We start from the raw sequence: 27,870 nt of genomic DNA, 5'->3' as shown, positions 1-27,870 counted from the left end.
AGGATGCGTTTTTTTTTTCTTTGCAGTGGATGTTGGGTGAGCTCTCACAGCGCCACACGCTGGTAGCGGCTGTACTCTGAAAAAGGTGCACACAATACAAAATCTAACTTACGGCAATGTCCGGATATTTTTAGACAACCCGATAAAAACGATCGTATCTACCGTTTTTCGTAAGTCGAATGGTTGTAAGTTGAAGAGCGTCTGCAACTCATAAGCAGTTTACAAGGCAACGAGGTTGACAAACAGATGAGGAAACGCTCAAGAGAGAGTAAAGGAAACCAGAGTGAAAACTTGAAAAGGGACACTGTCTATTAATATACCACTCATACCTGTCAACTTTAGCCAATTGCTCCTTTTATTAATTGCAAATCCCCTTGGTAAGAGATAATAAACCTTACAAACACAACGTTGCACATATTTACTCACAGCGAGACTATGTAGAATGAAAACAAGGTAATTTGTGTAAACAAGTTTATTTGATTTACCAAGGAACTTTAAGCAGAGAAACAAAGTTCAGCCTGGTGTCAGCAGATGAGACCAAGGTGTGAACAAGGATCCGAAACTTTGGTTTCCTGTTGACTTATACAACGCCTTAAAAAACAAACTGAAACTTTTAGAATTGGCTGATAACACAAAAATGTGCAAACAGATGGCAAGCAAAAAAACTGTAGTTGTGGTCTCCTGTTGACCTATGAAATGCCATTATGAAATGAAATGATCTGCATTTTTATAGCGCTTTTCAAGTCAATGACTTCCCAAAGCGCTTTACAGTGTGCTTCACATTTCCCAATAGCGGCCTTGTATTGCAGCCACGTAAGACGCTAACCTGCTTATTGGGGGTATTAGGGGTTCAGTGTCTTACCCAACGACACTTCAACATGTAACACGGACACGCCGGGATTCGAATTGGGATCCCTTGATCCCAAGACGAGCGCTCTACCTCCTGAGCTACTGACGCCCGTTAAAAACGAACTGAACTTTTAGAATTGGCTGATAACACAAAAATATGCAAACAGACGACAAGCAAATAACTGCAGTTGCGGTTTCCTGTTGACCTATAAAACGCCTCAAAAAAGGTATAAAAATCTTGCTTCAAAAATGTCATAGAGAGACTTCTGCTAAGATTGTCCGACTGAAGACTTATATTGCGGTGGTCTCCAGAATACATTCTGCCAGTACAAACTTCTCGAGAAACAGTTCATCTCAGCCTCTTAATTTATCAATTTATCGAAATTCAACGATCACGCGAAGGACAAGATCAGAAATCCTGGATCCTTCTTCACGGCCCATGCTTTAAAAATAGGAAGAAAACTAAACGTTTAGAAGAAATATTGGCAAGTTCCCTCATGTTGCGTACTAGGAAATGGCAACAGAAAAGCCGCCAAATATTCCAGTGTCAAAAATCACCAATTTAACCTAAATCCACTCATTACTCACGTCATCTAAATATGATCTCACTGGATGCTTTTATTCCAAGATGCAGAGAGCATCAGGAGACAACAGTGCTAAAATGAGCCAGAACTGTCTCACCGCTGCTTTGTTCTGCCTTTTTATGCAGCAAAGATTCAACTCTGGCCAGAGGATCACTATGTCATCAATGAAATGAAAAGGAGGCTCTGGCTATGAAGGTTAAGAGGGTTACTAGTGGCTTTTAGGCCACTCATTGCACCACACGTGCAACACTGAGACCGCTCAATATCCTCCCACCTGGTTGTCTGGATAATGTTAGCAATTTGCCCACTTATAACATTAGTATAAATAACAATAGCAATAATAATAATAGCAACAATAATTGTAAGCCTAAACCCACTAAGGATCTAGATGATATGAGAAAAGACACTAAATTTCATCTCATAATTGCACTATTTTTACTCACGGTGCAATGTAGACTTGCTTTTTTTTATCTTGAAGGTGCATATGATTGGTCAATCGTTGTACAGCGTTGTTTTGGCGGAACTTATTCCCATGATGCTTCACTCCGTTGCGCTGCTGTACATAGTTGTAATTGAAGTAAAAATCTTTAACCAATTGCATTTATTTGACTTAACATGAGCCTCACCTAGAGGGAGCTGACATCTTGCTGTTACAGGTACCCAAAAACCTCAAAAAGGCTGGGGGGAAAATGAGAAGAAACATGTTGAATTTGAGTTGTGCTTTTTAGCAATCATTTTATGTTCCACTACACAGTGCAGCGACATCTAGTGTTCAAATAATACACACTGTCCCTTGAACTGTATACAAGATAAATCTAAATAGTTATGTTACTACTGCATCAAAAAAAAAAAACAATCAAAAGAGTCAAACCAAATAAAATCTGCAATTTTACGAAAATAGAAATACTGTAAAACAAGGTCAACAAGGCAGCTGGACTACCTTCCATTGTACAATATTTTGAAATTTAAGTCAGCAATGCAAAAAGTGTTAACACAATTGATCCAATTTGAAGACAATAGTGTAAATTTATTCTTACAAATCACTAGCAAAGGGCTGCAAATACCACTTATTTTTTCGATTAATCGATGAAGCCGATGAAAAAAACGCTTTAATTTTCGCGTCATTATTCAAGTATTGAAATATTTCTGACAAACAAGAAATCAGTGCACAAAACAGAATATTCTACAATATTAAACAATCCATCCGGGCACCGGTGCTGTGGAATGCTCTTCCCCCTCAGATCCGATCTGCAACCTCCGTGGAACTGTTTAAATCTAAGCTCAAAACACACTTCTACTCTATAGCATATGAATAACCTATACTTTTTGTGGACAAAATCTCTATTATTTGTAATTGCAACATCCTTTGCCTGGTAATCCTGAAAGGGGCATACCACATGTGCGGTCCCTTCTCAAGGTTTCTTCATTTTCCTCATGTTGAGGTTTTTGAGTTTTTCTTTGCCCTCATGTTGTTTCCAGATCAGGGGATGGTGTAATAATAGTCTGAAATAATAGTCTGTGCAATAACCTGTGCAGCCCTTTGAGACTCTTTGTGATTAAGGGCTATACAAATAAAAAATGACTTGACTTGACTTAAAAAAAATCAGTGTTTGTCAAATAACAAACAAAATACATGTTAATGTATGTTCTACACCTGCAAATACATACTTTTTTATAAAGTGCAAAAAAAAGGGGCATCTTTGTTGTTTTTGGGACAATAGTTGGAAAAGCTGAACTCGGTGACACGTATCAACATTACCATCCCAAGTGTTTGACAAATAACGTAACTAAGCTAAAGTATATACAAATCAGATACTCTTTTAGGAAGTGCAAAAATATGTCTTTTTCTTGTTAAAAGGGTCTTTTGGAGCAAGAAATAAATGCAAATGTGAAAACCCAGTAACAACATTAACAAGCAAAAAGTAACCACTTATCACCCTTGCTCACAAACTCACTCTTCCTTTTTTGAAAACTTTGTACATCAATGTTAAAATGTGAGCAATGAGGATTATGTTGAGGATGCTCTCAGTGATGACAGATGCTTGCTGTGGTGTGCATGATGTCCCTTTCTCATCATGAAGCTTGTCATTGATTGCTCTTTTCTATTGAGATAAGAGCATTTATTATTATGGCACAATTTACAAGGACACAATAAAAATTCAAACTTGATGCTTAATTTTACCACCATTTTGTGAACGTGGAGGTTTTTTTTCACGGATCACAATTAAACACTGCTTAAGATAATTTAACTGAAAGAAAAAGTATCTCACACACAAACGCTCGCAGTCATTAATCGGCTAAAAAGAAAAGGCTAACATCAGCTAGCTACCAGAGACGAAGGTAACGTTTCCACACTTAAAAACACAAATAAACGAATAAAACAAATATTTTAGAGACTTACCCTGCTACTGAGCTACCTTTATCCTCGTCTGTGACTCCATGTTTTGGTATTGATTGCTGCCTCACCATTATGGTCCTTCCGTGCCATATCACTTTTTTTGTTTTGTGAAGTTGTCCAAAATCAAGAGCCTTCAGCTAGTAAAAAATGCTGCAGCGAGGCTTTTAACTAAGACAAGAAAGTTTGATCACATTACCCCGATTTTAGCTAACCTGCATTGGCTCCCTGTTAGCTTAAGATGTGATTTTAAGGTTCTGTTGGTATTATACAAAATCATGCATGGACATGCTACCTCATATCTTTCAGATTTAATTACCCCCTATGTTCCGGTCCGGAGCCTTCGCTCTGAAAACGCTGCTCTACTAGTGATGCCAAGAGCCAAGAAGAAATCCGCAGGTTCGAGAGCGTTCTCCATTCGGGCCCCGGTGCTGTGGAACGCTCTTCCTTCTGAGATTCGATCTGCAACCTCAGTGGAAATGTTTAAATCTAAGCTTAAAACACACTTCTATTCTATAGCATATAAATAACCTATATTTTATGTTGACAATATCAGGGGATGGTGTCATAATAGTCTGTAGTTTGCAATAGTCTTTGATCTGTGCAGCCCTTTGAGACTTTTTGTGATTAAGGGCTATACAAATAAACATAACTTGACTTGACTTGAAGTTTGGAGTGTTCCCACACTTTTGCGGACTTAGGTCAAACTGTTTTCTCAGTGTCCGTCTTTTTTCATGAGTTGAATTGACCGTAGCCTTTAATAATACTGGCTTCATGTTTTGCTGAGTGACACAAAAATCATGCCACACGATGAATGGACGACCTCATTCATTGCAACTCTACTGTAACAGCATTATTATTGTGCTTGTTAAAATGGTAAGACAGTATCAATCCCAATACCAGGAGAATAGTATGAATCAAATCCAAGTTCTTGCTTAATATAGAAATTATAGATATTTGGATCTATCAGCCCACCCCCACTTTGCATCCAATGTTGAGCAAATGTGGTCGGTGGTATTAGCAACTGTTCAACCATTGCTCAAACACGGCAAAACCTCAAAAACTTTGAGGTTTGTGTGTTTGCGGCCCAATACCAAACGACCCACAGCCCAGTATTGGTCCTCTTCCTGGTGGTTGCCGACCACTGGTTTGGATGACATGATAGTCTGTTCTTCCCTACTGACAAAACCATCCATTTCTCCCCGCCCCCTCACAACCGCGCTCCCCTCCCTGGTATTTTTTAGTCCTTTGCATTTCCTGCGTCTCCCTTAGTCGCGTTCGTTCTCTTCTCTTATTCCTACCACATCCCGAGTGCCTGTCGCTGTCACTGTAGCAAAGAAAATTACCAATCAGAGCCGGAGTCCCGACAGCGGCCTCTCCCTCTTTCCGTTCCATCTTTCCTTTTCCTCTCTTTCCATCTGTTTGGCCTCCCAGCCACCTTTATCAGCTCACTTCCTGGCGACAAAGCGTAATGCATTATGGGAGACAGACGGCTGTCTAACGGGGTTAGTTGCGCTGCACGGCTTTTCATCAGAGACACTGCTAATCCCGTATGTGTACGTGTCTGAGAGTGTGTATATGTCTGCGAGAGACCTAGCTGATCATCTCCCACATACACTGTCCCACACACAAATACACAAACAGACTCGCATTCTTCCTCTCATCTTGTCTCAGCGGAAGAGGCCAGCCGGCGTGTCTGTTTGTCAGTTCCTGCCAAAAGACTATCGCGTACGTGACATGAGCGCTGATAATCACAATTTATAACATTCCCAACGTATTATTTAATCATAAAGACTTCACGGGAAAGATTCCAAATTTGCACACCTGGAATGGGTTCCATGGAAGGTTAGTCCTCTAAGATGTGCTTTCCACCTTGTTGTAGGTGCTGATATGTGTACATGATGAACAGTCTGGGGGAGAACTCCATGGAACCGTTGATTTCGGAAAACCGAAAACGCAAACTCTCAACATGCGACACACCTGGTCTTGGGTAAGTGTGACTGCAAATAACAAATGTTGTTGAACTCTATACAAATAATGTCTTATTATGCTCTCATTGGTGCGTTTCATCAGAACTATGGTAATGAGTCTTCTATTTTCTCTATGCCATCGCTGACTTATAAAAAACCCTTATCTCAATTTTTTTTTTTACTTCACATAATTTTGGGATATTTTTTTACATCTATGCTACAAATTTTAAAAACACAATTAATATTTAAATAACTCTTAAATAAGCCATTGAAGGACCTTTTAGATGATGAACAAACAAAAACGCGTGACTTTTTGAAGTCTCCCGGGATGAAACCGTAGTTATAAACTAGTTACAACCATTCGCTGTTTATAGTATTCGATCAACCGTTTACAAATCAATTCTGATTCGTGAAAATCGAGAAGCATCTAAAATTCGGAAATTCTCTGTATTTTGTAAAGGTTTTTCTCTTTAAAAACAAGACAAGCCATACGTCTATGTAAATGACATGCAAGCTTGTTTGCAAATTGTTCCTCAAAAGCGACGTATCGTTATTCGTAAAATATTTTTATTTATTTTGTGTACAGTGTTCCCTTATTTATCACCAGGCTAAGGTTCCTAAATGAACCATCTCATCTCATCTCATCTCATCTCATTAGCTGCACCGCTTATCCTCAGTAGGGTTGCGGGGGTGCTGGAGCCTATCCCAGCAATCATTGGGCAGTGGGCAGGGACACCCTCAACTGGTTGCCAGCCAATCGCAGGGCACACAGGGACAGACAACTCGCCCACTCATTCACACCTAGGGACAATTTGGACCGGCCAATCCACCTGAAATGCATGTCTTTGGAATGTGGGAGAAAACCGGAGTGCCCGGTGGAAACCCACGCAAGCACGGGGAGAACATACAAACTCCGCACAGGAAGTCCGGTAGCTGGATTTGAACCCACACAGGAGGACCTTAGAAGTGTGCCGCACACGCGCTAACCACTGCGCCGCCGTGCTGCCCCTAAATGAACCAGTGGTAGGCAAAATTTGCAAAGTACAAACCTTTATTTTTTACAATTATGATACTATTAAAATACTTGACAATGCATTGAAATCAAATAACCCTTTTTACAAGCCCAATCATTCGTTTAACAAATAAATGTACTGTACATTGTAAACATGTGTTTATTTATGACCAATAACTACTATATTCAGGACTCTTTACCCAATCAGAATGCAGAACCGACTGCACACAATGCATATCTGTGAAGTGGTAAAACCATGAAAGTCAACCGTGTCATAGCAAGGTATCAAGTCATGTTTCTTTGTACAGCCATTAATCATAAGAAGTCTCAAAGGGCTGCACAGACCACAGACTATTGATTATTAATATTAACGAAGAGCTACTTGACAACATTTTGGATAACTGTGGATACATTCGGGGAAAATAGCAGGACTGGTACTGTTGGAATCAAACAAGTGCATATAATGGATATCTTAAGGTACTTGCTATCCCTGTTCCGAAAACACTTTGTTTTTGTCATTTTCGTTCGGCAGCGTTGCCGCTTGCACCAAAAGTAATAATATACGTGTAACTGCAGTGCTAGGATACTTTTTTCACGTAGTGTTTGCGGCAATTAACAATCTGGGGACACGATGTTATAGTTCCCTCAATGTTATTTTTCTACTGTTTCTGCAATCCATTGAGGGTAAAACTGCTAAACTGTACACAGCTGGCAATGTTACCTTGCTTGGTGTACTTTTTGCGTAATGTATCAAAAATACATTCCACGCAATGGAATGACGAACCATGACTGTATATTATTGGGAGAATTGAACTTCACTGTGGAACACCTTAAGTTACTTAGCAGAATGCCAAAGAGCAAGACTTTCACTTTGGTTGGAACCATCTTTCATAACATGCAGCTCCTAGAAACGCTTTTTTATTGCTTATTAAGCTAAAGTCGGAAAAAAATTGCCTAGAACCAGTGTTAGAAATAACGTCTGCCCGGACGCCCGGAGTGTGCATCTTTTATATCGGACATACAACTTACACAACGTCTCTGCCTGGGTGGCCGAGAACATTTTCAAAATTTTCACGAAATTTTTAAATTAAATTAAACGTTTGCTTTATTTCGTTTTCAAAGTCTTCGTTCGGTTTGGAAATTTCGGAATTTCGGTTCGTTAGGCAATTTGCATACTCGGCAGCCAATCAGAAGCCCGCATCGAATAACTTTGTGCTTCCGGACTTTCCCAAGCATTATAAAGTCGCGGATTAGCATATCCTTTTCCACCGAGAACACAAGAAAAATGGATGAGTGGTTAGGAATCAAACCAAATGCTCAGCCCCAGAAGAAATATTCAAAAGAAGCTAACACAATTTATGACGCTACAAAACGTAAACGTATAAAGCATCGTGGAAAGGGGAGTTCACGCGACTTGTAGCAGACGACGCAACGCAAACATTGCATGAAGATGAGAAAATACAGGTACATACTGATGGCAGATGGAAAACAGTGATGTCATATATATGCAATGAATAATTAAAGTGTTCTTCTGTTATATATTCTGATTATCAATCCTTAATACTTGGGGGGTTTTTTGCGATTAGTCGTCTTATTGCGTTTCAAGTTGTGAAAAATGGGGCAGGCAACTTTTCAGAGTTGTCTGCCCTGGTGTCCGTTAACTTTTTGTCACGAGTTTTGGACACCGCTATAACACATCAAAAACAAACATGTGCCTAAACTGGAAGTGCATCAGAAAAGCAGGCCAAGATGGTCTGTCACCCGCAGCATTCACTTCACCGTTTTACGTTAACCTGCAGCAGTGACCGGAAGCGGCGGGAGCAAGAAAGCAAGTACATCGAGGAACTGGCCGAGCTCATCTCGGCCAATCTCAGCGACATCGACAGTTTCAATGTCAAACCCGACAAATGCGCCATCCTCAAGGAGACGGTGCGGCAGATCAGACAGATCAAAGAACAGGGTGAGTTGTGAGCTGGACTCTTGGAAAGTTACATCAAAGTTTTTGGGGTGGGAGGCGGTTTTATGTTGTTTTATTTATTTATTCATTTTTATTTCAGAGCCAAGGTGCAAGTGCGAATCATTTATTCGTCTACAGAAGGCATGTCAAACTCATTTTAGCTTATGGCCAAATGTTAGGGGGAAAAAACTCACGGGGGCCGTATTAGTGGGTTTAAGAGAATAAAGAGAGAGGGAGAAAAAGTGAACAGAAAAGAGAGCGAGAACTGGACCCTTATACAGACTCGCTCCTACTTACCACCATTCGGTTAAAAAAACGGTAGATACAAACATTTTTTTTTCGGGATGTCGGAAAATATTCGAACTTCGCTGTAAGTTACATTTTGTATTTTGTGCACCCTTTTCTGAGTACAGGACATTACTGTAGTGCTTCTTTCTGCCGCTACTGGCGTGTGGCGCTGTGAGAGGTCACCCAGCATCCACCCAGGAGAAGAAATTTTTCTCTTCCTAGTTCGTGTGTCAACATTCTATACTGTATCTCCAGCGCGTTAAGAACTTTGACATTTTTATTGTTTAATATCTCGTGCATCCATTCAATATGGTTGGTGTAAAGTAGAGGTGAGACGTTTCATTTGAAATGAAAGTGGAATAGGAAAGCTTGATGCGGTTAAGAAAATGGTCGGCCACTTTTTACCATGGAGGAGGACCTCTTGAAGCGCATTTTCCAAAAGTAAGTTAAACTCAACTTTATTTATCTTTATAGAGCGTATTATGTTATGAAATGTTTATTTTTAGTACAAAACAATACAGGTTACCTATACAAGCTAATACTTATACAAACCGTAAGCATACATTCCATACAAACAGCACTGAAGCAACTAACGAACAAATTCAACTTACGAACAATCGTCCGGAACCTATCTCGTTCGTAAGTAGGGCACCGTATATAAGTATGTTTAAGTTTTAAATAAGTTTGTTTAAGGTTAATATAAGTATGTTTAAGGCATGTATAAGTAACCTGTATTGTTTTTGTACTGAAAAATAAACATCTAATTAAATAATATGCTCTAAAAAAGATAAATAAATTGAAGTTTAACATACTTGTGGAAGATGCGCTTCAAGAATTAGGCTACTTTCTCCTCTGTGGGAGAAAGTGGGCGAAAAAAAAAAAGCGATCCAGCCATTTTCTCAACCGCATCAAGCTTTCTTAACCACTGTCATTTCAAATGAAATGGCTCACCTCTTCCTTACACTTTACACCAACCATATTGAATGGATGCAGAAGATATTAAACAATAAAAATGTCAGAGTTCTTCGCACGCTGGAGATACAGTATAGAATGTTTACACACGAACAAGGAAGAGGAAGGCGGATTTCTTCTTCGGGGTGGAGGCTGGGTGAGCTCTCACAGCGCCACAGGCCGGTAGTGGCGGAAAGAAGCACTACAGTAATGTCCTGTACTGGGAAAAAGGTGCACACAATACAAAATCTAACCTACAGCAAAGTCCGGATATTTTTCGACATCCCGAAAAAAATGTTCGCATCTACCTTTTTTCGTAACTCGAATGTTTGTAAGTAGGGGAGCGTTTTGCACTCAAATATCAGGCCATACTCACTGAGCTCTTCACCCACCGGTTGCTCTGTGTAGAAGTTTATTTATTCATCACTTATCATCATTACCGGGAAAAGTAATTGTGTTCCGGGAATGCGTTCCATTGTTACACTGTTGGTCTTCCTCAAATTTCACCGATTCAACAGTTGATTTATGGGCAAACCTTGGCAAAGCTTTTGTGAACCTGTCATTTGAATGCGTGTTTGTGTAGAAGTGGGATGGGGGGTGAGCAGCGGCTGTTGAAATGATGGGTTTGCAGGTTATCGCATCCGTTCTGCTTAAGTGCCGAATCTTCATTGCCGCGCGTCGAAATTTTAGTCTCGGTTTCCGATAGGGAAAACCTTTCCGCGCTGTGCCAGAAGCGAGCTAAAGGTTAATTAGAGGGGAGAATTAGTGTTGGCGGTTGTTGTGTTTCGGTGGAGCTCGGTTGGAGGCTGCCACCTCGACAGGAAGGGGAAGGGGCTGCAGCTGGCCCTGACTGGCTGCTGACAGGTTGCCATAGTTACAGGAAGTGGAGACAGACGTGACGGAGGGTTTTGGACTCATCTCCTTCCTACCTGGTTTTACATCTTCCTGTCTCACTTTCACACGCTTGCAGATTTTTACTTGACTGTGATTGCAATGTTTTTTTTTTTGTTTTTTTTTTGCCTCATGGTTTTTTATAATCTCCTGCTTTAATTCCTCGGTGCGCCAAATCCAGTTCCAGGAAAGCAATTACTGTAACAACTACTGTAACACGTGATTAGTACAATTTTGTAACTCAACTGTTGTTACGACATGGTGCATTACCCTGCCACTTTTTAAAAGCAGACCATGGATCACAATGTTTTCTGTTTTTTTCTCTGTTCCTTCTTGACTCTTGAAGTAGCTAACGACTCTCAATGCGAAAGGCAACGTCAGTTTAAAAGGGTTGGTGGGTTTAAGCGCTGCACAATTAACCGAAATCTAATCGATAATGCGATGTGACATATTGCAAAAATTCCCAGAAGGGGGCGCTGTTTACTTAATAAAGCATGTCAATATGATTAACTCTCGCGTTGTTCTTCATTTTAAGGACCATTTTTGTATTTTTTTTTCAATACAGTTTACTTGGAATTATCCATCCATCCATCTGCACCGCTTATCCTCAGTAGGGTCGCGGGGGTGCTGGAGCCCATCCCAGCTATCTTCGGGCAGTGCGCAGGGGACAGCCTGAACTGGGTAGCCAGTCGCAGGGCACACAGGGACAGACAATTTGCTCGCTCATTCACACCTACATGCAAACTCCACACAGGAAGGCTGGTAGCTGGATTTGAACCCATGGCCTCAGAACTGTGCTGCACACGCGCTAACCACTGCCCCGCCGTGCTCGCCACTTGGATTTATGAATAAATTATTTTTTTTACTGTTGGGACTGCAGAACATTTAAAGTTAAATAAAATATCATTTGACGGGATTTTTCTGGGTTTTTAACAACACAGTGGCAGGTCAAGTACTCACACAGAATAAAAGCCAAGAAATACACTTTTCTATTAAAAGCGAAAATCGCATCGAAATTGCAATACTGGTGCAAAAATCGCAATTAGGTTTATTTCCAAAATCATGCAGCCCAAACGTGTTTACATCTCATCTCATCTCATCTCATTAGCTGCACCGCTTATCCTCAGTAGGGTCGCGGGAGTGCTGGAGCCCATCCCAGCAAGCAGTGGGCAGAGGACAGAAGAGACACCCTGAACTGGTTGCCAGCCAATCACAGGGTACACGGGGACAGACAACTCACTCGCTCATTCACACATAGTGACAATTTGGACCGGCCAATTCACCTGAAATGCATGTTTTTGGAATGTGGGAGGAAACCGGAGTGCCCGGTGGAAACCCACGCAAGCACGGGGAGAACATACAAACTCCGCACAGGAAGTCTGGAGCTGGATTTGAACCCACGCAGGAGGTTTCCATGACTTGAACTGTGCCGCACATGCGCTAACCACTGCGCCGCCGTGCTGCCCATGTACGTACAAAATACTAAATACAGTTACAGCGGCGCCATCTCAAGCCCGCAGTATGAGGATGCTGAATTTCTCCCTTCTGATATTCTCTCTAGCGTATGCACTCGCATCCAAGCCATATTTCCTATATATGAAATTAAATCCTGAATTCAGGGGGTCAGTTTATGTGCACATTTTTGGTAAATGAGTAGCAAGTGGTAGGCAGTGTGTGAGGGGGGGCGTGTCTTATACAGGAACAACTAAATCAATAGGGCAAACATGAGCACAGAATTATGGTGAAAAAGTGCTGAACTTAACTAGCCGGCAACCAATTCAGGGTGGCCCCTGCCCACTGCCTGAAGATTGCTGGAATAAGCTCCAGCACCCCAACCACGACCCTACTTAGGATAAGCGGTGCAGATAACGGATGGATGGAGTGCTGAACTTTAGGCTTTTTATTTGGAAAATTAGTTTTGCATTTAACCACGCCTGGACATTACCCAGAAATGAGAGGAAAATCTTCGAGTGTATTGAAGACAAACGACAAAATGGATATGGAGTGTCTCAGCCGGGTTAGTTTACAAGCCAAGAAAAATGAAGGGTTCACTGCTTCCACAGGTTGGTGGACAGTTTTTTTTTTCCATTTTCTTTTTATTATGTGACTAAACTTAAGCAGTTGCAGGCGGTCTGCTTCAATGTGAGTGTATGTTGTAGTTTGTAACTCGTACCTTTCAGAGTAATGCGCAATTTTCGGGTATCTGTTATCTGGGAGTAACACAATTACGTTCGACATAGAGTAACTTGTTATTGTAACTTATTACTTTTTTTCAGTAACACGCCTGAAACTGGCCAAATCCGATCATTGCATTTTGTTGTTTGTGTGGGGATTTAGGGTCTGAATGACTAGCCACCATGGTGACAAAATGCCAAGTGCATTTTCCCTCATATCATTAATTTTGCAGCCATCTGTATCTCTGGCTGGGTCCCTCCACCCTTGATTCAGGTGCTTCGACTCATGCCCCCCTGCACCATTACGGTTTGCAGAGCCTCTCGAGTTCTCTCCCACGCTCCCTCTCTCTCTTTTTCTGAGTCTGACACTGAATATAAAACATGAGGACGACTACTACCTTCTGCACATACACTAAAGCCCTCGGCGCTTCCCGACGGGCTCCTTAGAGAAACCAGCCCCCTCGTATGCGTCTCCTTCACCTGGATTTTTTTTTAAAGGGGGAAGAGATACTGATACTTAAGAAACACTGCCCCCTGCTGGAGTAGTTGTAGTGGAGAATGCCAGTGGGGTTTTCCACGTGTTTTAATCCAATTTCATTGTCTCCACTTACAGGAAAGTCTTCCGTGAGCGACGATGTTCAGAAATCAGACGTTTCCTCAACAGGCCAGGGGGTCATTGACAAAGACCACCTCGGGCCTCTTTTGCTGCAGGTGAGTGCATTTTAACCTCCGTCAATTCTACCTTCAATCGGCCAAGCGTTAACCCCGTCCGTCACTGCGCCATCAGGCTCTGGACGGCTTCCTGTTTGTGGTGAACCGAGAGGGCAGCATCGTGTTTGTATCGGACAACGTGACGCAGTACCTGCAGTACAAGCAGGACGAGCTCATCAATACCAGCGTCTACAACATATTGCATGAGGAAGACCGAGAGGAATTCCACAAGAACCTGCCCAGGACAAACCGTGAGATTGGAATATGCACACATGCATCTGTCACACGTTATGCACATGCTTCTTAGAGTGGATGCGCTCATGGAATTGGGGCAGATGTCTGTCACATCCAACTCAAAGTACCAGCAGGCCAAATTGGTTATTATCTGATCAAGCTACCCAAAAACTATAAAGCCGGTAATACTCAACAATAGTTAGTTGATTAAACAATTGCCCGCAAACATGGTCTCATTACATTCACGACAGTCCAACCAATTCAACCAAGTAGAATATTTACTCCAAAACAAATAATAATGCTGAAAAATAGAAAAATAAAAATCCGCCAAAAAGCATTTCTGTATTGTTTGACGATTCTTGTCATAATCCGACTGTTTCGCCTCAAAATTTCCCTTTATGAGAAAACAAACTCGCAAGATGATTTCCATTAGATACATAGATAGATAGATACTTTATTCATCCCCAAAGGGAAATTCACATTTCCAGCAGCATTCCTGAGCTGAGAACAATACAATAATAAAGCAAAATGAATACAATATACAAACACCCAGTGTGACGTGCAAATGCCCACTATAGCGTGTTATATAGAATATCTAAATAGTGCTACACAGAATACATATTGCAATAAAATTCGGTAATATGCAATGTAGGGGGTGTGGTTTAATGTGGGCTTTTACTCTGCCGGGTAGAGTTAAAGAGCCTCATGGCATGAGGAAGAAAAGATCTCTTCAGTCTGTCCGTAGTACAAGACAGTGACAGCAGTCTGTCGCTGAAACTGCTCTTCTGTCTGGAGATAATGCTGTGTAGTGGATGTGATGAATTGTCCATGATTGACCGCAGCTTTTCCAGTGCCCGTTTCTCAGCTACTGTTGTTAGGCTGTCCAGCTCTTTGCCCACAACAGAGCTCGCTTTCCTAGCCAGTTTATTGAGACGAGAGGCATCCTTCTTCTTGACGCTGCCTCGCCAACACGCTGCCGCATAGAAGAGGGCGCTTGCCACAACTGTCTCATAGAATATTTTCAGGAGCTTTTTGCAGATTTTGAAGGAGGCCAGCCTCCTATGGCCATTAGCCTCTGATGTTTCGATTGACACCACTACAGGCCAATTGCAAGCTTTTTTTCACGGTCTGCTATAGCCTATGAGGGCCTGTATTGAAAAAAAAAAAGGACATAACCTACTTTAGCTCCAAAAATTTTCAGGCTGTAGTGACTGTTTAACAGATGATTGACACAATCGTTAGCCAATGAAATCTCCAACATAAATATATGCATATGTATGATGCGAATTCAAATCAGATCTGAGAAAAATGTGCGGAATGCAACTTGGGATCCATTTTTATGTGTGATGATCACACAAAAGTGTGCACAATCAGTGATTGACTTCTGCAAAGAGAAAACAAATATTCATTACAATTCTTTCACAATGTCTAAAAATTGTCCAAAGTCAAATACACTTTTGCAGAGGTTTTAAGAGCTGTGCACTCGTCGTTTCTAACTGGGCACCCCTGGCCTCACATCAGAAGCATGTTCCTCTTAAAAGGGTGCCAAACACCAGCTAAGCTATGCAATGTCTCCTTTGTTCGAATTCATGGGCTACCTTGTTGTTCTGCTTGCAGAGCCTGTCGAGATAAATTTCGGGGCTTTAAATGTGCCACTTGGTACTACATATGCTTCATTTATGTACAGTGGAACCTCGGTTCTCGACCATAATCCGTTCCAGAACCCTGTTCGAAAACCGATTGGTTCGATCACCGAAATCATTTTTCCCATTAAAAAAATTGTAAATCGTTTTAATCCGTTCCAACACCCTGAATGTTTACCTTGAATGTTTAAGATAATCATAAAGCTAACTCAGGCTAATCGTACGTCCGTGTTATCGTAATCTTCTGTACGAAAGGTTACGCTAACCTGAACGTGTAAAAATAAAAAAATCAGGTCGTTTACAAGTCATTTAGCACCTGGGTCTCCACAACAAGTGGTGAGCGGTTGTTGGAAAGGGGGCTCCGTTCCAACACCGTGAAAGTTGGGCTCCATTCCAACACCCACATAAAGCTAACCCAGGCTAATCGTACGTTTGAAAGACTACGCTAACATGAACGTGTACAAAAAAAGGATAAAGAAAAGAATTATGGATAGGATTTCTTACCTTTGTGGTGGTCAGCAGAAGGCGCAGGTTGACCGCCATTGCTTGCTTATAGCACTCACTCCCTTAGCCACATCACTAGATATCACAGCCTCTTTATTCTTTAGTATCGTACTGATCGTAGATTTAGCCATGCTGTATTCCCCAGCAAGATCAGACACTCGCACTCCTCCTTCATATTTTGCGATTATTTCTTTCTTAAATGCAATAGTTGTACGCACTACTTTTCCTTTTTTACCTGTAGCAACTTTGCTGCTTGCACTGACTTTCTTCGGAGGCATAATGAGGGGCTAAAACACCCGTACACCGCTCAGCATCGCACCCTAACGTACGCACTCACGCATTACCGGCGTTCGAACTCCGATTTTTTGACCGAAATGTGAAGCAAGAATTTCTCGAAATTTTTGGTCGGATTCCGATTTGTTCGAACTGAGAGGCTTTCGAAAACCGAGGTTCCACTGTATTTGATTTTTACTATTTAGAGAGATGGCTGGGATGGGCTCCAGCCCCCCCGCGACCCTAATGAGGATAAGCGGTACGGCTAATGAGATGAGATTTTTTTGTTAGTGAAAGCACTTGAATTTGCGTTGATTATTTTAATCTACTTTTAAGTTAAATGTTTTTTTTTGTTGACTGGATGGATTTTGATAATTTGATTACCCGATTTTTTTGTTGTTGTTTTTTTAATCAATAAATACGACTTCGCTACAGTTACTCAGTACTTAAGTAATTTTTTTCACCAAACACTTTTTTACTTTTTCTCAATTAAGTATTTGGATGACTACTTTTACTTCTACTTGAGTAATCTTTTTCTGAATTAACAGTACTTGAGTACATTTTTTAGCTCCTCTACCCACCTCTGGTTCACACACAAGGCAAACTTCAGAAATTGATGTTGCCCTAGCGAATCTTCCTGCTCTTCTTTATAACAGTCACTCAGTTTTTTATTATGGTTTGTCGTGCATATCTCCTCGCCGTAATGAGGAACTCCCGGGGAAGCGCCTGATGACTCTTCTGACTCACCTTATCGTGTACCTGTGTGTCAGTCTCTCCATTGACTTAAAAATGCCAGTGTATAATCATATACAGTGCTTTTCGAAATAAGTGGAATGTGACTCACCAGAATGTCCCTGGTTTTTAGTACATTTTTATTTTTACATGCCAAACAAGTTACTAGTAGGTGCAGTAGATTCTTAGAAAACAAACAAGACACAGCATTCATAATTGGCACGCTCCGAAGGCAGTGCAACTGGGCAAATAGTTCATAGGGGTGTGTTAAAAAAATTGCAGTGTGGGAACCGATCTCTGAGTTCATCAATTTTCGGGAAGAAAAAAACAAATGGTGTGAATCAGGTGTGAATCGGATGGCACCTATTTAAGTATCATGAAGCCAGCACAGGTTTAACATGCATTTAAAGAAAATGGATTGTTGGAGACACTGGCCTAAAGAAAAATAAGGAACATTTTGTGGACGTATTAAAGTAAAATTATCCTATTGGGGTCTAGGGGCCACAGACCGTGTGTGAGATGACCCCCAAACTATAAATTCAAACCTCAGTACACATTGAATACTGTGAAGCATGGTGGTGCAAGTATCATGCTCTGGATATGTTTCTTTGACTCTGGTGTTAGGCCCACTTATCGCATAGCAGGGATCATGGAGCAGGTTGGGTTTGTCAAGATACTTGAAGAGGTAATGTTGCCTTTTGCTGAAGAGGACATGCCCTTAAATTGGTGTTTCAACAAGACAATGGCCCCAAACACACCAGGAGCAGCAAAGTCTTTGTTCCAAACCAATAAAAATTTACTGGACTGTCTCAGAAAATTAGAATATTGTGATAAAGTTCTTTATTTTCTGTAATGCAATTAAAAAAACAAAAATGTCATACATTCTGGATTCATTACACATCAACTGAACTATTTCAAGCCTTTTATTATTTGAATATTGCTGATTTTGGCTTACAGCTGAAAAAAACTCAAAAATCCTATCTCAAAATATTAGAATACTTCCTCAGACCAAGTAAAAAAATAATTTTATAACAGCAAAACTAAATTAAACATTTGAAAATGTCCATTGATGCACTCAGTACTTGGTTGGGAATCCTTTTGCACGGATTACTGCATCAATCCGGCGTGGCATGGAGGCAATCAGCCTGTGGCATTGCTGAGGTGTTATTGATGCCCAGGATGCTTCGATAGCGGCCTTCAGCTCATTTGCATTTGTAGGTCTGGTGTCTTTCATCTTCTTCTTAACTATACCCCACAAATTCTCGATGGGGTTCAGGTCAGGGGAATTAGCGGGCCAATCAAGGACAGTGATGCCATGGTCAGTGCACCAGTTCCTGGTGGTTTTGGCACTGTGGGCAGGTGCCAGATCATGCTGGAAAATGAAATCCTCATCTCCATAGAGCATTTCAGCAGATGGAAGCATGTAGTGCTCTAAAATCTCTTGGTACACAGTTGCATTTACTCTGGACTTGATGAAACACAGTGGACCAACACCAGCAGCTGACATGGCTCCCCAAACCATTGCTGACTGTGGGAACTTCACACTGGATTTCAAGCAACTTGGATTTTGCTCCTCTCCAGCCTTTCTCCAGACTCTGGCGCCTTGACTTCCAAATGAAATGCAAAACTTGCTTTCGTCTGAAAAGAGGACTTTGGACCACTCTGCAACTGTCCAGTGCTTCTTCTCCATAGCCCAAGTCAGACACTTCTTCCGTTGTCTTGAGTTCAGAAGTGGCTTGACCATGGGAATACGGCTATTGTAGCCCATTTCCCAGACACGTCTGTGAACTGTGGCTTTTGATACCTGGACTCCAGCTTCAGCCCACTGTCTTTGAAGCTCCCCCAAATTCTGGAAGCGGCTCTTCTTCACAATTTTGTTAAGGCTGCGGTCATCTCTCTTGGTTGTGCAGCGTTTCCGGCCACATTTTTCCCTTCCAACAGACTTTTTGTGGATATGCTTTGAAAATACTTGTGATTTAGTTTATTGAACCAAGCTGAGTGTTTTTAAGGCTCAGGAAACCCTCGCAAGGTGTTTCGAGTTAATTAGATGATTCAGGTGATTAGTTGAATAGCCTACTTGTATACCTTTTCATGATATTCTAATATTTTGAGATAGGATTTTTGAGTTTTCTTAAGCTGTAAGCCAAATTCAGCAATATTAAAATAATAAAAGGCTTGAAATAGTTCAGTTGATGTGTAATGAATCCAGAATGTATGACATTTTTGTTTTTTTAATTGCATTACAGAAAATAAAGAACTTTATCACAATATTCTAATTTTCTGAGACAGTCCAGTATGTTATAGAGTGGCCAGCCTAATCCCCAGATCTCAATCCAATCGAGAAATTGTGGAGTGATATCAAAAATGCTGTTTGTTAAGCAAAATCAAGAGATGTAAATGAATTGTTGAATGTTGTTCAGCAATCATGGAGTGAAATAATAACCGAAAGGTGCCTCAATTTGGTTGACTCTATGCCACACGGATGTGAAGAAGCTATAAAAACTAAATATTGAACTTTCTCAATCCTACCTTTTTTTGGAGATACAAAATAGTTTTGAGTTTGTACAGTCAACAGCAGACACTGCTATTGTTTTGAACACACACCTTTAAACCTAATAGTTTATGAATGTTGGGTCTTGTTTGTTTTCAGAGAGTGTCTACTGCACCTACAATAAAAATATGCTTAAACCTGAGATATTCTAGTTAGTCACATTGCACTGCTATTATTTTGAACAGGATTATTTTATCCTTTATTGAGTTTATGGTTGATGAATGTTTATTTTTTTGGAAACTAATCCTACCAATCATAAAGAATCTGCTCTCTTGTCCTGCCCTCCCCTGGATTGGTTTCCCTCATGCTCTATCGCTATGCTGAATTTTTGGCCAGCATCCACACAGACAGAGTCGGACACCAAATAAGCTGGATCTCGCAGTTGGCTGTTTTACAACATGCTTGTGTCTGCACTCCCACCGGTCATTGTCTCTCGCTCTGATGCTCGCCAGTGCCATTAGGCTTCCGGAGCCGAGAATGAAATAACCTCTCTCAACACATTCCTGCCGGATCATTGCTGACCACACCATCTACAGTTATATAAACAAGAACTCCAAAACACAATGACAAGAGTGTTAGTTGTTTTTGTATGTCGGGAGTTATTTCTGTGTTTTGTTTATTTTTTTGGGTAGTCATTTTTCACGTTTCCATTTCTTCTCTGTGACTTTGTTGAAATGTATTGGTTACTATTAAAAAACAAGAAATACTATCTACTCCCCCCAAGAACTCCCTGGCTCCATTTGTTAAACCTTCCAACATACTTCCGATCCGTATCCTCCCTTCACCTGCCAGACTGAAACCTCCTGCAGACAACTCAAGGTCTTCAGACACCACACAGACCTTCAAAAGGATTTCGGTTTTCTCTCGTGAAATTCTTTGTCCCTTCCCTGAAGGTGACCCCAGCAATGCCTTGTTGTGCCACATACGTGACTGTAATGAGGAGTCAAGACCCTAATGAGGATAAATGAGACAGTTTACCTGGCCTCTGTGTCCAGAGTACATTTGGAAGGTGAGGTATTGGAAATTGACAGCACTGCTAAAATAATCGTATGGTCCATTGGATGGGATCCGAACATCATTAGAGACACCTGCTTCTCATTCTGAGTCAGGAATATCAAATTGCAGTGCGCTTGTTTGTTTCCTCTCATTTTTTGGCGTATTTTATGCGAATTCTAAAGAGGAATGGCTTTTTCTCTAGTGTTTAACAGATTGTGATGGGTTAAACAAGCGCTGTAGCTGAGCAGTTCTATTGAGGTTTTTAATACAGAATATTCTGGGCAATGTGAGATACAGGAAAGGCCTGTATGGTTTCACATATGCGCTGTCAAATATGACCGACAATCATTTTTATACTAGGAGGGTGAGCTATGACTAAAGCAAAACTTTTCACTTCACACTAAGTCTTTGTCTAGACTGGGTTTGGCAAATACTGATAAAGCTCAAGGCTTTTTCCTGACTGCAAACTAAAAACACTACTTGAAACAATTTAGAGACTGAATGAATCAATAATAATTGTACTCAAATGTATGAATAATCTTTAAGTGCATTCATCAAGATTAAATAAGTGAAGGTGATAGAAATGACTGAATGCAATGGTTATAAATGAAGAACTGTATATGCAGCAAGACATTTTAATATTACACCACTGCCAAATGCCAAAGATGAGAGTACGCATGCACAGGATTTGAATTCAAGTTTGATTTCCTTCTCTAGTAAATGGAGTGTCGTGGGGAAACGAGGCAGCCCGACAGAAAAGTCACACCTTCAATTGCCGAATGCTGGTCAAGTTTGGCCACGCCCACGGCGCTATGGAAGAAGGACCGGGAGGACCCCGCTATGAGACCATGCAGTGTTTTGCACTTACGCAGCCAAAGGCCATGATTGAGGAGGGTGAAGGTACATTGGCGCAGACCTCACACACTTTTTGCATGCATTTTTTAAAAAATTAGGTCATCTTTCACCACATTTGCCTGCCTGAAAAATAAAATAACATAAATGTCTAAAATGATATGATACTGCTGTTCCAAACACAGCCCTTGGGTATTGAAGCAAAACCCTTGTCAACTCGTCACTGGAAAAGTCTAGAACCCTTATTAGACTTCAGTAGTTCAGGTGGTAGAGCGCTCCTCTTGGGATCAAGAGATCGCAGTTTGAATCCCGGCTCCTCCGTATTACATGTCGAAGTGTCCTTGGGTAAGACACTGAACCCCTAATGCCCCCAATAAGCAGGTTGGCGCCTTGCATGGCTGCACGACCGCTATTGGTGTGTGAGTGTGTGTGTGAATGGGTAAAGCACTATGTAAAGCACTTCGGGAAGTCTTCATTTTAGTCAAATGCAGATCATTTCATTTTCATTTCATTTCATATCCAACAATCAAAGATACTCTAACTTAATTTATTAAGAGGCTTGTTTAACGAAATTTTGCATTGTTTGAGGTGTCCTTAAGAAGTTGTAAATTTCCGCTATTAAATATGTGTTAGCAGTGGCCAACTGAGTTTAAACAACCCTTATATATCATTTTCCCACTGCGCCTTTTATCTTATATTTAGCAAAGCCGTTTGGGGGGGAAACTCATTAGGATGGGGAGAGGTGTGGGGTCCTTAGAGTGACCCTATGCTTATTCCCACTGTTTCTATTTGTTAATATAGCATGAAACTGAAAATAAGAAAAGGCCCTTTTCTAGTACAAAGCCCAAGAAAGATTTTTAAAAAAAAGTTTATTCGAATGTGTCTAAGGAATGCGCATATTTGCACGTGAAACATTAGGAGCTTGACAGAAGCTGCGATAATGACATGAGCCAGAAGATGGCGGCCGCGAGGATAAAAGTTTCGTACAGCTCCGTTAATTATGAGAAGTTGTTTGAACCAGAATATGACAATTATTTTTTTATAGGATAGCATAATATATAAAGGAAAATATATTTTTGAAAAAAACCAACTTCAACACCCTAAATATTACTGAATCCTTTCCTTTCTCTACCAGATCTGCAATCATGTATGATCTGCGTGGCCCGTCGGGTTACAGCTATGGAAAGAACCGAGAGTTTCAATACGAGGCATGAGCTCTCAGGTGAGAACAGGTTTTAAGTCCAAGTCTTCAAATGTAACCGCTCTCACTTTTTGCTCTTTCGTCTTACCCTCAACTCGCTCTGATAGGTAAACTGATCCAGATTGACCAGAGCTCCCTGCGAGCTTCAGTGCGTCCAGGCTGGGAGGACTTATTGAGGCGTTGCATCCAGATGTTTCTCCAGCATAGCGAGGGGCAACCTTGGTCCTACAAACGCCATTATCACGAGGGTGCGTTACAGGCTAATCGCCTTCAAAGATTTCCCGTAGAAATAAATCCTTCGAATGTTTTTTGTCGATGTACCATTGAGGCAACATGCATTCTTTCCGGTGCAGCCTTTTTGCAGGGCCACGCCGAGACCCCGCTGTATCGCTTCTCCCTTTCGGACGGCACACCGGTCACAGCCCAGACGAAAAGCAAACTGTACCGTCACCCAATGAGTAATGAACCACAAGGCTTCCTCTCTACTCACCTTCTTCAGAGGTGAGATTGTTGGAAAAACACTCCTCCCGAGTACTCTTATAAAGAGCAAGTACCGTATTTTCCAGACTAAGGCGCAATTTCAATAAGTGCCTTATGTATGGAAAAAAAATCCTACCCTCCAAACCACTAGGGACATCGATAACGTGGGAAAAGACAATACCTCTTATCTCATTACAAGACTACTATCAGATACAAATGTTAAAGAAATGAGAACAAAGAAACTATTGAAAATCAGTATATGATTTTATTTTTTGCTTAGCTCAAACTAAGCATTGTAAGTGACGAATTTTGTTGATCACATGCTGCCTTGCGTTTATATATTTCATGCTGACTGAATTACTTCCCACAATGCCTTTTTCTGCAATTAGTCCGGAATTTTGTGCGCTTTCTAAAAACTTAGAGGGTCGGTGATACAATACTGTTTTTTAGTGGTCCCTAACCTTTTCTGCATAAATGATTGGTTTTGTGTCTGACAATCTTCCCTCGGCCCGGCCCAATAATAACATTAACACCTTGGTACCGTGACTAAAAAAAGTGTGATGATGACATAAAACGAAATGCCTTTTCGTAGAGCATCTGTAGCCTTAGTAGCCTAGTGGATAGGATCCGACGTTCTGAATTTGTGTACTTGTGGGTCTGGATATGTGTACTATGTACTTGATTTTAGCAATTACTGCGATTCAGGTTTGATTCCTGTTGCATTCAATTTTTGCAATTGTGATCAGCAATATATTTTGAATGGTCAATCAATGCACAAATATGGTACTTTTATTTTTGGTGTAAACCCTAGTCCTTACTGTATATCACATGAATTTTTTAGTGAATGTGCTTTATAGTGTGGAAAATACGATATATCAAATTTGTCAGACAAAGTAAATGAAAGTAACTGCATTTTTTTCCTGTTTTGTGCTTACTTTCTTCGATTAGAGAACCTAACTGTTACCGCGCATCTCAGGCTGGGAACATGATGCCAAACACCATGAGACAGCAGCCCATGGGAGGCCCCAACCAAAATGCCCAAATGAACATGAATCCTAGTAGTGGGGTGGTAATGGGAGGCATGGGTGGCATGAACAGGGGCTTCGGAATGAATGAGCATGGGCAGATGAGCCATATGAGTCACATGGGTCAGGTGGGTGGCTGTTCTGTGTATGGTGGAGGAGGTGTTGGGGTTGGAAGTGGACCCATGGGTAACCGCATGATTCAAATAAATCAGATGGGACATATGAGTCAAATGAGTCCCATGAATAGCCCTAACCAAGGCATGCAGCACCACCCACATCAGCCTCCCTTTCAGAGTAGCGGGGGCTACGGGTTAAGTGGCTTGAACAGCCCTTCGGGAAGCCCCCGGATGGGCACTCCCCAATCTGGGCTCCTAATGTCACCCCGAACTCGAGGAAGTCCAAAAACGGGGGCCAATCAGTTTTCTCCTGGAGGTGAGTCGGTTCGTCTGCAGTCTGGAATATTTTTAATGTGCCCAACTGCATGTTTGATTTTATTGTGATTCTTCTTCAGGCATGCATTCTCCTGTGGGTGGCATTTGCAGTGGAGGAGGTGGCAGTGGGAGCACTACAACATACTCCAGCAGTTCCCTTAACGCCTTACAAGCTATCAGTGAAGGAGTAGGAAACTCAATCCCCTCCACACTTGTGTCTCCTTCTCCAGTCCACAAACCAGATAGCTCTCCTAGTGTCCACTCTTCTTCTTCCTCTCAGCCAAACCAAATTACCAAACCAAGCTTAGAGGGACCCAAAAGCCCAGTAGGTAGTTTGGGGCCCGGACCTGGCGAACTTTCCCATTCTTTGCTCCATCATCAACATCCACAGGCTGACGGTTCTCTAGACATACCAGACAGCCAGGCTGGTTCAACACCTAAAGAGGTGGGAGACTGTGTAAGCGAGGCTCCTGTGACAACGTTGGAGCCTTCCCGCAGGGTGCCAGAAAGTAAGGGCCACAGGAAGTTGCTCCAGTTGTTGACTTCGCCAACTGAGGAACTCGGAATTGGTGGAAATGGACCGCCAGTGCCTCCTCCTTCGCAGCCTTCAAACAGCAGTAGTACTCCGGCAGCCTCTGAAAGTAAGGACGCAGTTGGAGGAATGACTAGCCCTTCATCCACTGGGGTTTCCTCCTCGTCTTCTGGTAATGGCAATTCCAGCCAGACAAGTGGTTTAGTGGGTGTATCGACATCAGCAAGCTACACAGGCTCACTCCAAGAAAAGCACAAGATTCTCCACAAATTACTTCAGAACGGCAATACACCCGATGAAGTAGCCAAGATCACAGCAGAGGCTACAGGAAAGGTGGCCGTAGGCAGCCAAGATGAAAGCGAAGCAGCTCCGGGAGTTTCAGGGTCTGGTAATGGTCCTGGCTTAATCACTGAGCCGAAGCAGGAGCAGCTTAGCCCCAAGAAGGAGAAGACCCATGCGTTGCTCCACTATCTCCTCAACAAGGATGATTCCAAAGAGCCAGTGGACGTCAAACCCAAACTTGAGGATCTAGAGGGTAAGGGACCTGCTTGCGGGACCGCACGTAGCGGTGCTGCTCATCTTCCTGAGCATCATGAAAACAAGATCAAGTCAGAACCCCCTGATGATGTAAGTTCAGATGTTTTCGGATTTTGTTTTTCTTGCCTTAACTATGAGTGTGGTTTAAACTGAAGTCACTTCTAGGACCTTGATGAAAGTCTTTGCACATTTTCCTCTAGTTGCACAACCTTGAGTCCATCTTGGGAGATCTTCGGGGGACCGGATCTGACTTTTACTCTGATCAGGCAGGAGGCACTGGGCCAAATGATAGTATCAAACCTCAGGTTTGCCTTGAAGACGCCTTCCGAGGTAAGCAATTCTAAAAGATTTCTTAGCTTTTCACCACATGTGATTCCTAAATTTAGTGGGACATTAATCAAGTGGGGATAAGAGTGTGATTACTATTTTGGTTATCTTAGGGAGTCCAGGTTTGGGTCCTGGGCCTCGAGTGCCTTTCCAGAGAGCCTTGTCGGTAGATGGGAAGCCCTCTGGTGGCCTCGGAGGAGCGGCAAGGCGCCCTATGCTTGTCAAGCAGGAGAATGTGATGGGTAGCCCAGATGGATACACAGGACACGGTAGGACTAGTTTCAAAAATAATTTGTCAGGCAATGCATATGGGCCATCCTCCATGACAGATTTGTTTGCACATTAATCATGATCAGGACCAATGAATAGGGCTATGGCTGCCCAGAGGTCCCCCATGGGAGCATCCGGAGACTGGGGTATATCTCGCTCCAGCCCTAGCCCTGTGGGATCATCTATTCACCCTTCCATGATGCGTCCCAACATGGAGTACAACGGTAACAAGGGAATGATTACAGGCCAGATGATGAGCCGCTCCAACAGTAACCCGGGATCCAGGTCTATGTTGCAGCAGCAGCTCATGGATTTGGGTATGCAAATGTGTTAATTTGCTTGTTAATTATTCATATTTGCAGTAAGTGTAAAATGATTTTGTATTGTCTTGTTGGTAAGGTGGCTCCACTGACATGGTAATGAGTTCCTTTAGCCAGCAGGGCCAACATAACCCTTCATGGCCTGACAATCTCTTAGGGATGGAAGGGAACAGGTAAGTGCCGACCAACTAAAGCTTGTAATTTTCCCGATAGACAAAAAAAACACAAAATATGAATTCACCTGTTTGTGTGTTTGCCACAGACGTCAGTTTGCAAACTCTTTAGATGAACTCCTGGCACCTCCTACTACCAGTGAGGGTCAGAGTGACGAGCGGGCTCTCCTAGACCAGCTGGATTCCCTTTTGAACAACACAGATGGCACCGCTCTCGAGGAAATCGACAGGGCGCTTGGAATTCCCGACCTCGTCAGTCAGGTAGGTCACAGAAACATATGAAACTGTCTTCGAGCTGGGGAGCGGCCTTTTGGTATAACGAGAGTTAAGAGTCAATTTAAAAACTGGTTGTGTCTAGAGTAGAATAGAATAGAATATACCTTTATTGTCATTGTTACAAAATGGGTTAACATATTGTGACAACGAAATTGGGCATGACACTCCAGTTTTACACATTAACAGTGAGGTATGAGCCAAGAAGATAAAGGAACAGAGAAGATAAGATTATAAAACAAGGGGGATAAGGCTACAAGAAATGTCGGCATGTGGTACCGGCGAATAGCGTGAAATTTAAATACTGTATTTTCCGCACTATAAGGTCTATCAGGTAATAGGGTGCACCCCCCAAAAAATAGGTTTTTTTCATATGTTTTTCATAAAAAAGGCGCACCAGACTATAAGACGCATGAAATTGAGACTACAGTTAGAGCTACCTTGTATATTTGTGTATTACCGTTGGGCTCTTCACACTTTCGGCAAATAATAAAGACTGTTAAGTTGATAAGTGGGCAGCACGGCGGCGCAGTGGTTAGCGCATGTGCGGCACAGTTCATGTCTTGGGAACCTCCAGCGTGGGTTCAAATCCAGCTCCAGACTTCCTGTGCGGAGTTTGTATGTTCTCCCCGTGCTTGCGTGGGTTTCCTCCGGGCACTCCGGTTTCCTCCCACGTTCCAAAAACATGCATTCCGGGTGAATTGGCCGGTCCAAATTGTCCCCAGGTGTGAATG

General features: G+C 41.9%; 1 protein-coding gene and 1 long non-coding RNA gene across 2 annotated transcripts in view; one reads left to right on the top strand and one right to left on the bottom strand.

Annotated features, from left to right (window-relative positions):
• Positions 1–986: 986 nt before the first annotated feature.
• LOC148368759 (uncharacterized) lies at positions 987–5,286 on the bottom strand. The gene is made up of 3 exons (XR_015849866.1): positions 5,175–5,286; positions 2,060–2,111; positions 987–1,989 (listed from the first exon to the last, which is right to left on the bottom strand). It is a non-coding gene; the product is annotated as an uncharacterized LOC148368759 (long non-coding RNA).
• A 428-nt stretch (positions 5,287–5,714) lies between these two features.
• LOC148368758 (nuclear receptor coactivator 3-like) overlaps positions 5,715–27,870 on the top strand; it is a 36,174-nt gene continuing 14,018 nt past the window's right edge. Inside the window, exons 1-15 of the mRNA XM_088330787.1 lie at positions 5,715–5,818; positions 8,610–8,770; positions 13,685–13,782; positions 13,859–14,033; positions 21,433–21,615; positions 22,703–22,789; positions 22,876–23,016; positions 23,122–23,269; positions 24,197–24,705; positions 24,785–25,863; positions 25,974–26,103; positions 26,214–26,369; positions 26,457–26,687; positions 26,770–26,863; positions 26,953–27,124. Coding sequence (XP_088186913.1) covers positions 5,727–5,818; positions 8,610–8,770; positions 13,685–13,782; positions 13,859–14,033; positions 21,433–21,615; positions 22,703–22,789; positions 22,876–23,016; positions 23,122–23,269; positions 24,197–24,705; positions 24,785–25,863; positions 25,974–26,103; positions 26,214–26,369; positions 26,457–26,687; positions 26,770–26,863; positions 26,953–27,124 — 3,456 coding nt within the window. The 5' untranslated portion in view covers positions 5,715–5,726. The remainder of the gene's footprint in view (positions 5,819–8,609; positions 8,771–13,684; positions 13,783–13,858; positions 14,034–21,432; positions 21,616–22,702; positions 22,790–22,875; positions 23,017–23,121; positions 23,270–24,196; positions 24,706–24,784; positions 25,864–25,973; positions 26,104–26,213; positions 26,370–26,456; positions 26,688–26,769; positions 26,864–26,952; positions 27,125–27,870) is intronic.

Source organism: Urocampus carinirostris, chromosome 3, assembly GCF_059441175.1.
Source record: "Urocampus carinirostris isolate Australia breed hairy pipefish chromosome 3, RoL_Ucar_1.0, whole genome shotgun sequence".
NCBI classification, from domain to species: Eukaryota; Metazoa; Chordata; class Actinopteri; order Syngnathiformes; family Syngnathidae; genus Urocampus; species Urocampus carinirostris.
This window is presented reverse-complemented; position numbering and strand designations above follow the sequence as displayed.